At 43.9% G+C, this 12875-nt stretch overlaps 1 protein-coding gene across 7 annotated transcripts in view; it reads right to left on the minus strand.

The window, feature by feature from the left end:
* Positions 1 to 4973: 4973 nt before the first annotated feature.
* The window catches only part of LOC147426970 (uncharacterized), a 31043-nt gene continuing 23141 nt past the window's right edge, over positions 4974 to 12875 (minus strand). For 2 of the 7 annotated variants that reach the window (XM_086498351.1, XM_086498349.1), the window contains 3 exons: positions 6733 to 6827; positions 6424 to 6547; positions 6134 to 6339 (listed from right to left, as the gene is read on the minus strand). In XM_086498351.1, coding sequence (XP_086354477.1) covers positions 6253 to 6339; positions 6424 to 6547; positions 6733 to 6827 — 306 coding nt within the window. In that variant the 3' untranslated portion in view covers positions 6134 to 6252. Of the gene's footprint in view, positions 5915 to 6133; positions 6340 to 6419; positions 6548 to 6732; positions 6828 to 12875 lie in introns of those variants that run through there. The other 5 variants (XM_086498347.1, XM_086498346.1, XM_086498348.1 and 2 more) reach the window with 5 other exon arrangements.

Below are 12875 nucleotides of genomic sequence, written 5' to 3' on the forward strand. Positions count from 1 at the left end.
CATGGTCAGGTTATTCAGCTAAATAAGGATCGAGGAATGCATCCACATATCGAGTGGTCTTCATAAAGTGAGAACTTTAAGATTGGAGATAATGTTGATAAGTGGAGTTTCATTATTCTGAAAGCAGGAGCCATACATTGTCTTGATGTTACCATGGAAAAAAGAAGTAATAGGTGCTTAAATGGGCCAAGGAATTGATGATTATACAAGTAATGATATGCATTGCTCAAGGACCCTATGTAGTGAAGACAATTTTTGTTAACATAAAGATAAAGGCCAAGAAGTAGAAACAGAGAAACCAAGCTTGGGCTCTTCTGTTCTCTCCCACGCCTTCAACAAACTTTCTCTCTCTTAGTAAGCACTACATGCTATCCAAGGGACAATGTCAAGCTATCCTGGCTCTCACTCTATCAATCTTGTATACAAAGCGTGGGAGCAAGATAGCTATGAAGGGATAGATGGCTCTCAATTCAGAAGCATTCACTAGGACAAGCCAAACAAAACAATCATGAATGTGCACAAAGGAGATTGCAAGAATTTCATAATTAATCAGTATGCATTGTTATAAGAAGCGGATACCATTATTTTCATGCACAATAGTAAGAGGAGCAAGTGACTAGCCAACTTCCCTGGAGTGATGATTGCCACTACCACCAGATTTGTGAATCAGAGCACTTGAAGGGTGTCTTGCCTCAGTTGATCAAATAGAATGATGCACACACCATAGCTTGTTGCAAAGACCACTTTAATTCCGAAAGTAGCACAAAAAGACTTCTTGCTTGCCTGAGAGGGAAACTTGCTTCCTACTTCTGCCGACTAGAGGCTCTTTTCCCCTTGCTAGCTTGCATAGAAAATTTCGTAAGGTGCATAAAACACATTAGAATAAGGGCTCTTCCTCATCCCAACACTCTCTCTCTCTCTCTCTCTCTCTCTCTCTCTCTCTCTCTCTCTCTCACATATGCGGGAAAGGTGAAACTAAGCATGATTTTATGTCAACATGGTAACAGAAAGGGCTAAGAGGCAACAAGAAGGGCCAAGAGCCGTCTATTACCACCTATTTTGAAATGGCTAAGAGCCATTTGGTTGTAATCCATCAATGATTGCTTTCAAGCTCGAACAATTCTATTCGGTGGAGTACCCAACGATTATAATGGACAAGCAAGCGTCCAACCATTAGCGATTTTTTGTGCATGATTGTAGCACTACACACCTTAAGTGTGAGGATCAAGTGGAGTTTTTGAATGTCTTAAACTCATAAGGGCTTATCTCTACCAAGGTGTATAGATGCAGCCATCATTTCAGACAAAACAGTTGTTCACAAAAATCCAAGATCACTGATTTTTTAGGTTTGGAAAAGACCTAGTGGTAAATATGATTCCGCCTTCAATGGATCTCTTATTTCATCTATAGCACTAAGAGTGTCTATATGCATACAATTTTGGGGTAAGACTCAACTCGTGGTTACTAAATCACTTATTAAGTGTGATGGTCAATTCTTCAATTATTCACACTTGCACTTTCTAGGAAAGAAATCCATAAGCTGCCAAGGACTAGTGGATAATTTCAAATTCCAAAATTGAATTCAGATATTGTTGGTTGCTAGTTGAGCAATTTCCATACAAAAGTCTAACCAAGGGGTTTGGCAATGTCGATTTTAATCGAGGGGTTTGGATTGCAACGGCAACACCCAAGGGTACATGTGCAATACTACTTGCATTTTACTACATTTTCAAATTAGTGCTCCCAGGCCTTTACCAACCGAAAATTTGGGCAGGTGCTTTTCACTACGAATAAGTGAACACTATGTTCAACCTCCAGGTACGCATCTGATTTGGTTTTGTTTCTTTTTGTTTGCTTTTCCATGTAGGATGCATAAACTATGTTTTCATCCATTTCTGCTCTTAAGAGAAATAACAAGGTCATGTAAGAGCCAAGCAATTTGGGTTGTAGTGTCCAAAATAAGTTTTCTGTATTATGAGTCGTTAATGAAAAGGTTTCATTGTTTGTACCTAGAAGTGATTAATGTTTTACCTTCATTATGGTACAAACATTTCAGCAAGGCTCGCAAATGATTGCAACAGAAAGTATTTAGTTTCTTTTCAGAACTATTTACACTCCTCTTTCATGTGTGCTAGGAACATCACATTCGCCATAAGGATTCATGCATATATAGGTTCGAGTCTGTTTTTTGCTAAATGCAGGCATACTAGGTATTATGGACCCTAGTAGCAAAGGCTGATTTGGAGGGGCATGCATATTCATCACCTTAGTGCTATGAAACATTTTGCACTCTATGCACAGTATCTCTATGAGATTATGTTTGGATCTACCAATCACCTATCACGTGCACATCTAACCCTATGTGTACGTGGACAAGCTACTTCATGACAAGGGTTCATTTTAGTTTAGTTAGCCTAGATTAGGAAGTGATTTGGTACTTTTGTGAGTCTGTTCGCAGACCGTGCATGTCCAGACACTTAGAGTAGATGCATATCCCCTGGTTGCACACAACATGAACATCAGAACCCATCAAGAGCATTTTTACAATGCATAGATCTATTTTTCCTATTTTGACATTTCTCACTTATTATTTTTAAGTGACTTTTGTTGGGAACTGGGTAGAGCAATTTGACTAGCCAAGTACATAAGGAAACCCTAGCGCTAGCATTTCTGACAGAAGAGGCAGCAAGAACTTGGTTCAACAGGTACCTTCTCAGCAGGGACCCCAACAGGCCTAGCGGTTGTGCATCACAGTAAGGACCTAGCCTTTTTCATCCACAGACGAGCCTGGGTGACAACAAGACACAGCAGATCAGCCCTAGCGTTAGCAAATTCCACAGCACCACAGCAGATCAGTCCTAGCGTTTTTGGTTTGCAGATCAATTCAACGTTTTACAGATTCATCACGACGAAACACCAAGGAGTACCAACGTTTTCAGTTTTCAGCATCAAGACACCGCAATAGAGCCCCCAAACCTCGCAGATCTCACCTTCCCGCAGCAGCACATCCTCGCCGCATGATCAGATCCAACGTAGTTTGAACATTCAATCGAGAAAATGTTGATTTCAATATCCGCGTTTTCAGCACGTCGTCGTCGCATCGTCGGCATCATCATCGACAGAGTCAGAATTCAACAGTGCATATTTCAATCATTAGCGGTTCCAGATTTCAATCCGTCTCGTCGTCGTCGACATTGTCGGCAAGTCCAAGCACTGTAGAGATTTGTGCAATCAATAGTAGACCACTCTCGCTATAGAGAGTGGGGCCTTCGGAGGAGGGTTTGACAACATTCTAGTGTCGTATTCTTCTCTCTTTATCTCTCAATCTCATGCACCTTCATTCACAATGTTCTCCACTTTGTTTGGGTCCATTGCACTCTCACTAAAGGAACGGAAGGCTATCCCTTCCATAAGTAAAAGAAACCCTTGAGCACAATTCGGAGCACTCATCTTGAGCAAAGTTCAACATTCACTTCCGCTGCACCTAATATCACCAATAGAGGTCATGGCTCAGTTTGCATGCTTGTGGATTTTTCAAGTTAACCAAGATGGTTATTCATGACATTTGTCATTTTTTTAGCAATGTTGTACATATAAGTGAACAAGGAGGGACATCTTGTCCTACAAGAATCAAGACAAACATATTTTTGTTCAAAAAGCATAGTGAATAATGCTAGTAGCAATGCAATGAAGGACCCGATGTATAAAGCCTTTCATATCCTAATACTATATCAACATGGTTCGTATTCATGGCCTAGAAGTCGAGCTCCATCTTTTGCCCTTGCACCTCTAAAGAAACTTGCTTGACTTTTGTATGTGACACATCCTTGTCATCTCCACTCATCACAAACAATATCATTTCCACTCATCTAAAATATATAGCTATATGAATTAGGGATCTATTCAAAGAATAATTTCTTTACCAACTTGTGGTTCTAAAAAATTATGTGTAACCATCATCAATGACAAAAGTTGAGTTGATACCTTAGTATGGTGCCATGCATCAACACCAACCCATGAGGACTCATTGTTGTGGCTACCAAGCCAACAATGAAGTCAAGTAGCGATGGTGCTTATGTGCCACCTCAAACATGAAGTGGTGAGGAGAAGCACTCGAGGGGAGACCTGTACCATATGCACAGTCTTCTATTTGCCTATCATTTTTGTCTCCTTTAGTTTGGTCTTGTGTTTTTTCACTTTGTTCTAGGATAGCCTTTTTTTAGGTGCTCAATTAAGAGACAAGTGTAGTAGAGCTTCTTTTGTGTTACTCTTACAAAATCTCCAAGGGAGAGTATTCCATTTTTTCACTTTGTTCTAGGATAGCCTTTTTTTAGGTGCTCAATTAAAAGACAAGTGTAGTAGAGCTTCTTTTGTGTTACTCTTACAAAATCTCCAAGGGAGAGCCATTTTAAAGCTCAATTTACTTCTTTTTTCCCTAGTCTCGTTAGATTTTCTTTAGAACCTACCAAGAATTATGTGGCACACTCATCCCTTGGCATTAAGTGACACCCATCTTTAATGCAAGAGGGGGAGGGGGGGGGGGGTATATGATCCGGGTTGAGGGACGGGATCTCGAGGCGCGCTAAACACAATTGCACAAAAATCGAGGCGAAATAAACCTGGCCAATGAGAAAAACGAGATGCACCGCCGAGATTTGAACCGATGACCTTGCAATCCGGGTTTAGAATCACATAGGCTAAGCACCTCACCCGCGGGCACATGGTGTATGAACAATAGATTTTATGACCTTATATTGTGAGGTCACATGCATTCCCCATGTTGTCCAAGTTTAGCCCGTGTCTTGGTTTAGTTTTTGATTTGACGCTTGCAACTACGATCTCCCCATTCAAGATTGAACTTCCTCGCCCTTGATCCCATGGGGAAAAGAAGCAAAAGGTGCTTAAATGGGACAAGCACAAGTAATGATATGCATTGCTCAAGGACCTTATGTAGTGAAGACAATTTTTGTTAACATAAAGATGTTGAAGGCCAAGAAGGAGAAACAGAGAAACCAAGCTTGGGCTCTTCTATTCTCTCCCACGCCTTCAACAAACTCTCTCTCTTAGTAAAAGCACTACATGCTGTCCAAGGGACAATGTCAAGTTGTCCTGGCTCTCACTCTATCATTCTTGTATGCAAAGAGTGGGAGAGAGATAGCTATGAAGGAATGGATGGCTCTCAATTCAGAAGCATTCACTAGGACAAGCCAAACAAAACAATCATGAATGTGCACAAAGGAGATTGCAAGAATTTCATAATTAGTCAGTATGCACTATTATAAGAGGCGGATACCATTATTTGCATGCACAATAGTAAGAAGAGCAAGTGACTAGCCAACTTCCCTGGAGTGATGATTGCCACTACCACGAGATTTGTGAATTAGAGCACTTGAAGGGTGTGTTTGCCTTCAGTTGATCAAAGAGAATGATGCACACCATAGCTTGTTGCGAAGACCACTTTAATTCGTAGCACAAAAAGACTTCTTGCTTGCCCGAGGGGGAAACTTGCTTCCTACTTCTGCCGACTAGAGGCTCTTTTCCCCTTGCTGGCTTGCTGGCTCGATTCCGAAAATATAAAAAGTAAACAGTAAATTGCAAAAGTTGCACGAATGCTGCATGGATAAGCTGAAAAATCCAAGTTTTCCAATGACTCCAAGAAAAAGGCAAAAGATAGGCTTACATCTCATGATGACTAGACTGGACCACATGCCTTCACAAGTGGTTAAGGGATGTTGGAATTTTTAACACTTTCCTTGCTGTAGTGTTCAACATGACGAGCTTCCACAAGAGCCCCATTGCCCCTCTCTGTCCCCTTGCACCACTTGATAATGCTCCTCTCAACAACACTGCTCCTCTTCTTATATTTTGCATACCTCATGGAAACTTTTTCCCCATCTCTGCATAATCCTCCCTCCTTGAGAAGGCCAGCAACCAACAGAGCACAATATTAAGCAAGTTAGAATTTAACCCAAAGTTTGAAGAAAATGTTTTCTTTCTTTTTCCACTTGAAACAAACCTTTGGAGTATCATATCGATCAAAACTGCAAAAGCGCCATGATTACAAGACATTAAACAAAAGAACCAATCATAGTTCACGATTGATATCATCAGGCCTTTCTTGAGTAATCCTATCTCCATAATGCCTTGATTCTTTAGCATCAAAACTACAATTTTACAAACCAAAAAGGAGATATAATTCTGTTATCATATACACAAAGCTAAATCATTTACAAACTAAATTGAGGCTCAAAATTAAGCATGATCCCTTGCTTGAGTAGCAACATCTCCGTAATATACAGTTACTGCCTTAAGATAACCATTCACATGATTCTTCTCCACCTGCATCAAGTGACAATCGGCCCCAGCTCCAATGAAAAACACCCTTTACACTAGCATCCAACTTTCTTTAAAACATGTACCTGCCTTGTATGCAAGTGGAGGACTTGAGAGCCACGCCAGCTGTTCAAGCTGCTCCATATCAACAGTCTGAGGTAGGAAAAGCACTACACTAGGGGCCACCGATAGAGCCACACTGAATAAAGAGAACCTGCGCATTGATGATAAACAATCATCAAAACTGAGGTCAAAGTAGTGCATAATTTCATGTATGATTCACTGAGTAGCTGAAAATAAGAAACCACCACAAACAAGTTGGTGTCCAGCATACACTATCCACATATGATGATATGACACATTAAAAAACTATCTATATCTAGTTCAAAAGGTACATACCCATTCTTAGGCTGTAACATGGTCTCAATATTATAAGTCCCTGCTTTTTTGTAATCTGGACCACCCCATGGAGGAGATAAGAATACAATGTCTGCCTGTTGCATAAAGTGAGGATAACCATTCAGAATCTTGCCTTGAAACTTCAAAATAACATCAAAATCACATCCTCCCTTCAATTCTACAGTATAATTCCAATCCTTAGCTGCATGCTAGAAATCCTATTTTCCAGATGTATTGAAGTCTTATACAAAGTCTCTGAGACCTCATGCTCCCTGTTTGCTGCAGATTTTGTCCTTGTCCTGTGACCTTTCTACACAATTGCAGAAACACTAGCTCACTCTCCTCGTCTCCCCACCCCTTTTACCTGTTCCTTTTGAGGCGTTCTCCTGCAACATCATAGACCGATGAAAGACTCCACTTCGGATTCTCAAGGGGACTTTGATAAAGCCTGGCAAAGCCCACCATTCAACTCTCTTTTGCCCTTGATCAACCACCTCTAGGTTACCTATCATAAGTGAGATGGCGTGGCAAGACCCTATGGACACCTGTCAGGTGCGCAGAATTGAAATGGTAAAGATCTAGGTTTGCGACTTGTGAGTCAGTTGAGTTGAGGAGATTCTTGTTAGAGGTTGATTTACTTTCAGCGGACAGCATTTTACTTCCCGGCGGGGGTAGCAACTAGATCGTATACTGCAGGATACTTTTCTACTGTAGAGTTTGTAGCAGATATCCTCGTCCATGAGACCCTCTCTTTACAATTGCCGATTGCTCACTCAAGCTTCCCGGTCCATCTTCCGTTCCACGAGCTTAGAAGGGGGAAGGCTCCAGCATCAGTAGCATCAAGTACCCATAAGCATTTCAGCATCTCAGCATTTTATTTTATTTTTCCGAGAAAAAGATCCTTCTATTAGTTAATGAAACAGCCCATAGGGGCTACAACCACTTCTACAACAGAGGGCTACAACAATCATGATGGGGAGACTCTCCCAATGAAAAAACGGCATATGTACAATGAGGCTAAATCAAGAGATGGGAGGAGGGAAAAGCCACACAAATGAACGGTAGTGCCATCTACGCACACCCTGGACCATGGTGAAAAAAGGCCCAGGGCACCAGAGTCGAAGGAAAGCCTCTCTGCGCTCCCGCATGCGGTCGGAGCTGCCCTGGAGTCTCTCGAACTGTCCTCTGAGAGTATGGATCAGCTCTAGCCAAAGATCCCGAACAGTCTCTGCTGGTGGTACAGGGCGAGCCTCGAAGATGCGGAAGCAGCGGACCCGCCAGATGAACCAGAGTGTCACGCCGCAGATGAGCTCCCAACACTCCTCTCTCTCACTCCACCACTCTTGTGGAGTAAGCTCTGTAGCAGGCTGGAGTGTAGGTCGACCCCCTTGCATCACTATCATCCTGTTGGTGGAGGATAGCTCAAACTGAAGTGCCGGGCCCATGAGAGTGGACCAAGCAGCTGCCCCCCAAGTGTACTGCCGAGCCATGGAAAGAGCTGGCATCAGCCAAAGAACACGAAGCCAAATCTGTTGTGCCAAAGGACAATCCCAAAGACAGTGACGCTGACTCTCCACAAGATGGTCACAAGCTACACGTGTGGCCGAGAGACCACTAGTGCGTGCTGGACCCTCTGCCATGGGACCCCAGGAAACATGAGGCCGACTACCAACCAAGTGGCATCTTTGAGTGCTAACCATGGGGTTCCAAACAAGGGGCTGTCTCAAGCGCTCCTTTGTGCAAGTAGGCTTACGCTGCTCCAGGCCACTCCGCAGTTGCTCCTAGGATTGGAGCAGACTCGCAGCGAAGCGGTCCTCCAGTCTCCTGCTCAAGCCAACTCTGCGCATCTCTGTGAAAATCCATCTGGTCGAAGGTCGCCAGGGGCCTCCAGCGTGAGGCACCCTAGCACTAAGGCGTTGAAGCAAGAACTCCTTCCAGGGCTCCTCTCCTGGAAGAAGTCCTCTGACGATAAACTTCCCAAGAAGAGCTCTGCTCTGCTGTGCTGGGTCTATGATCTCCAACCCTCCCTGAGAACAAGGAAGAATGATGACCTGCCATGCCACTTTGGCCCGGGCTATCTGAGTGTCACGCCCTGACCAAAGGAAGTTCCCGATCAGCCTCTCTACCTTGCTGATGCAAGAACTCGAAAAGATCCAACAAGAAGTGATGTACTACATAGTAGCCAACAACGCCTGGTTGGCCACTACAACTCTGGAGTCTGCCTGCCAGAGAAAGTCGTGCAGAGCTCCTATGTAACAACTTTCTCCTAATGGACAGGAGGAGGGGAGCAATCTGCTGCTCGGGAGACAAGTTTAAGCCAACCTGACAGCCCAAGTATCGAACTACAGTCCCTGGGGGAATCCACCTGAAACCCTCATCTAGCATCCAATCAGGCGTAGGAGCACTACCAACCGAGAAAGCCATTGTCTTTCTCCAATTGATCAGTGCGCCTGATGAACAACAAAAAGTCTCAAGAGCCTGCTCACACCTATGAAGGTTGGCCCTCCTGGCCATCCAAGTACAAGGCTTAGTCGTCTTGTTGTCAAAAGACTCACCCTATATAGAAAATGTGGTTCTTGACTCAAGAGCCAAAATCTGTCCTTTGCGACTCAACACATCTGCAACAGGGTTAGCTTTTCCAAGCACATACTCAATCAAACCGCCAAATTGCTCAAAACATTGTGACCACCGCGCTTGGCAAATCACTCCAATATGCACTAGGCATAGACTGGAGCCACTTGAGGGCTTGATGATCTATGCGCACTGTAAACTCTCTACCATACAAAAAATGCTTCCAATGCTTAAGAGAGTGAATTACAGACAAAAGTTCTTTATCATAAACTGAATAATTCTTTTCTGCACTATTGAGCTTCCGGCTAAGGAAAGCTATAGGACGACCATGCTGCTGCAGCACAGTGCCTATGGCGACATTGCTCGCATCCGTCCATACCTCAAAGGGATCATCCCAAGAAGCAAGGATAAGACACGGAGCTTCTATCATCACTGCAACTTTGAGAGCTACGAAAGCCTCAATGGCTGCCTCGGGCAAGTCTACGCGCTGACGGCGAGTCTTTAGCCCTTTTAAAACATCAGTCATAGGTGCGGCAATGCGTGCAAAATTCTCTATGTGCGAACTATATGCTTGACATAGACCAAGAAAAGAACGCACATCATATGTAGTTTTGGGCAAATCCCAATTACGAACCTGTTCCACCTTCGCGGGATCTAGCTCGACGCCTTCTGCAGAAATGATATAACCCAGATAAGTGACTTCAGTAAGAAAAAATTCAAACTTCTTAGCTGCAATGTACAACTGACACTCATCCAAACGAGTTAGTACCCTTTCAACATCTCTTTCATGATGCTCCCACGATGCAGAAAAAATGAGAATATCATCTAAAAAGATGAACACACATACACCTACCATATCGCCGAAACGACCTACCATGAGACGATTGAACGTACCCACGGCTCTTTCAATCCAAAAGGCATAACAATATACTCCCATTGCCCTCGCTCGGTGCGAAAGGCGATCTTGAAAATGTCGCCCTTGAACACCCGTACCTAATAGTATCCACTTTTGAGATCGACCTTACTGAAAACCTTTGCCCCATTGAGCCTATCAAGGATATACTCAATGCGAGGCATCGTAAACTCGTTCTTGATTGTCATCTTGTTTAATGCCCTGTAATCAACACACAAACGAGACGAACCATCCTTCTTGCGAACAAACAAAATAGGGACACCAAAAGGACTTACACTAGGACGTATGAATCCTCTAGCCACCAACTCCGTGAGTTGTCGCTCTAACTCTTCCTCCTGTGACTTGTTCAAACGGTAGGGAGCCTTACTGACAGGCTGTGCTCCCTCCATAAGCTCGATGCGATGGTCCTCCGACTGCTCGGATGGGAGACGAGGTGGAAGATCATCCTGCAAAAAGAGATGTTTAAACTTTGTAAACGACTCCGAATACTTACCCGGAGCTGAATGCTCTGGGAAACTGGGACAGTATAGATGAATGCCGCTTGTGCTCCTCGTCGTAATTCACGCTTTACCTGCACATGTGAGATGAGAGGCAAAGAATGCAAGCCCTCCTCAGCACGAATGATGAGGGGGGAATCAGTTTTGGCATGTAAAGTGAGAGTGTTAGCCTCCCAATCAATGAGAGGGTTGAGTTCACGAAACCATTTAATGCCTAAAATCATATCACATCCTGAGAGAGGAGACACTAGAAATTTCCTACGAAAAGAAGCTTGTTGAACGGTAAACATCACATCAAGGCACTCCTTCGTGATGAGAGAGTCCATACCAGGAGCGAAGCCAGAAACTTCGAGAGGAGATTTCTGACTAACCTCTAGGCAGGCTCTCTCAACAAGAGGGGGACTAATCACATCATGCATACTGCCTGGATCAAACAATATGATAAAACACTATCCTTTTACATGACCATAACACTTTATGAGAGATTCATCAATATGTGTGTCAGAGTCATGAGAAGATCTAGGTTGTGTTGTGACAGAGTTTGTGGTAGCTGTGGGTACCTTTGGTTCTTTATGTGGGACTGTCTTAGGACAGGCCTTCTTAATGTGACCCTTGACGTGACATTGAAAACATCTACCTTCTTTAGCATAAATCACTTGTTCTTCAGCCATGATGTATCCTCCTATAATTCCTTGTGAAGCTTTTTCATCAGAGGTTAGCTTAGGTTTTGCAGGTGCTTTAGCTTTACCCTTAGATACATTGTTAGAGTTCTTTTCCGAGGAATTAGAAGAAGGACTAGAAGAATTACCATTCTTACCGTTCTTACCATTCTCTGTTCTGAGAATTCTGAGATGTCTCTTGAGAAGACTTGTTCTCCTTAGGCTTTCCCTTGTTGTGCTTCATCTCTTGGGCGAGAGCGATTGCTACCGCCTTGTTGAGATCCGCGGGGTCAAAGACTTCAACATCAAACTTGATGTATTCGTCTAACCCAAAGAGAAAAGCCTCTTTGCGCTCATCATCCGATCTGCGTAATTGAGTGCCTAGCTGCAAAACACGGTTAGAAAAAGACATGACTAGCATACCATGTTGCTTGAGATTGCGCCAATCCTCTTTCAATCGTGCGAGGTACTGAGGTGGCATAAACCACGCCTTGAGCTTGTCTTGGAAATCAGCCCAACTAAAAGAGAGGGGCGTGAAATCGTCGGCTACCTCTAGGTGCACGGCTAGCTGTGCCTCTTGCCATGCGTGGTACCAATTGATGGCATCATCGGCAAGGTACATAGCTGCCGCGTCAAAACTTTGTTATTTCCTGTTTTCTTAGTTGTCGCAAAATAAGCATTAAATTGATGCAACCAAGAATGAATCACCGTAGCATCCATCTTACCATCATACTTACTGAAAGTCAACTTTTTGGTGACTGGGTTGTTGGAATCCACATCGTGTCTTGCACCACTGGAGGAACTCCCACGATCTTTGGGTGGTTCGGTCTTCGAGGCGAGCATGTGGGAAATAAATTCTTGATTGCGTATCTCCCTTTCAGCTTCACGCTCGGCATCCCTTTCTGCCATAGTAACAGGGAATGGCCGTTTTCAAGTCTCCGTTCCCCGTTCCCATTCCAAGTTCCCGTTCCGAATCCCCGTTCCGTGTTTCAAACGTGAGTACCCGTAACAAGGAATGGCATTTGGTTCCGCGTTCCCGTTCCGTTTCCCCGTTCCTGGTAACTATGCTTTCTGCTTTGCGTTCATTTCACTCATCGCGCTCGCGTTCGAAAGCAAGGTGATTGGTTTCTTGTTGTGCCGACGCAACGCGATTCGCTTCCAAAGTGACGCGAGTCGCTTCTTGTTGTGCCAGCATCATGTCCATCATCGACTTGACCATCATTTCCATCGGAGTTAGAACAACTCGTGGCGTAGATGGCGAAGGGGGAGGGTTGGAAAAATCTCCTGGTGGGGAGAATCCTTCGTCGCCTCTCTCATGCTCATCACTTGTATGCGAAGTATCCATTCCGCTTCGGGTGACGACCATGCACTAGGATCTTTGGTTCTTAAGTTCACGAGGAACTTGGTTCTTGAGGTTCTTGAGGTTTCCTTTTGCTTGCAAATCGCGTTGGAGAAGGATCTTCTCGTCACCCGAGTTCTACTCTTTTTTACGGGTGCACCCCT

This window comes from Adiantum capillus-veneris, chromosome 24 (assembly GCF_014529385.1).
Source record: "Adiantum capillus-veneris isolate H3 chromosome 24, ASM1452938v2, whole genome shotgun sequence".
In the NCBI taxonomy this organism is placed as follows: Eukaryota; Viridiplantae; Streptophyta; class Polypodiopsida; order Polypodiales; family Pteridaceae; genus Adiantum; species Adiantum capillus-veneris.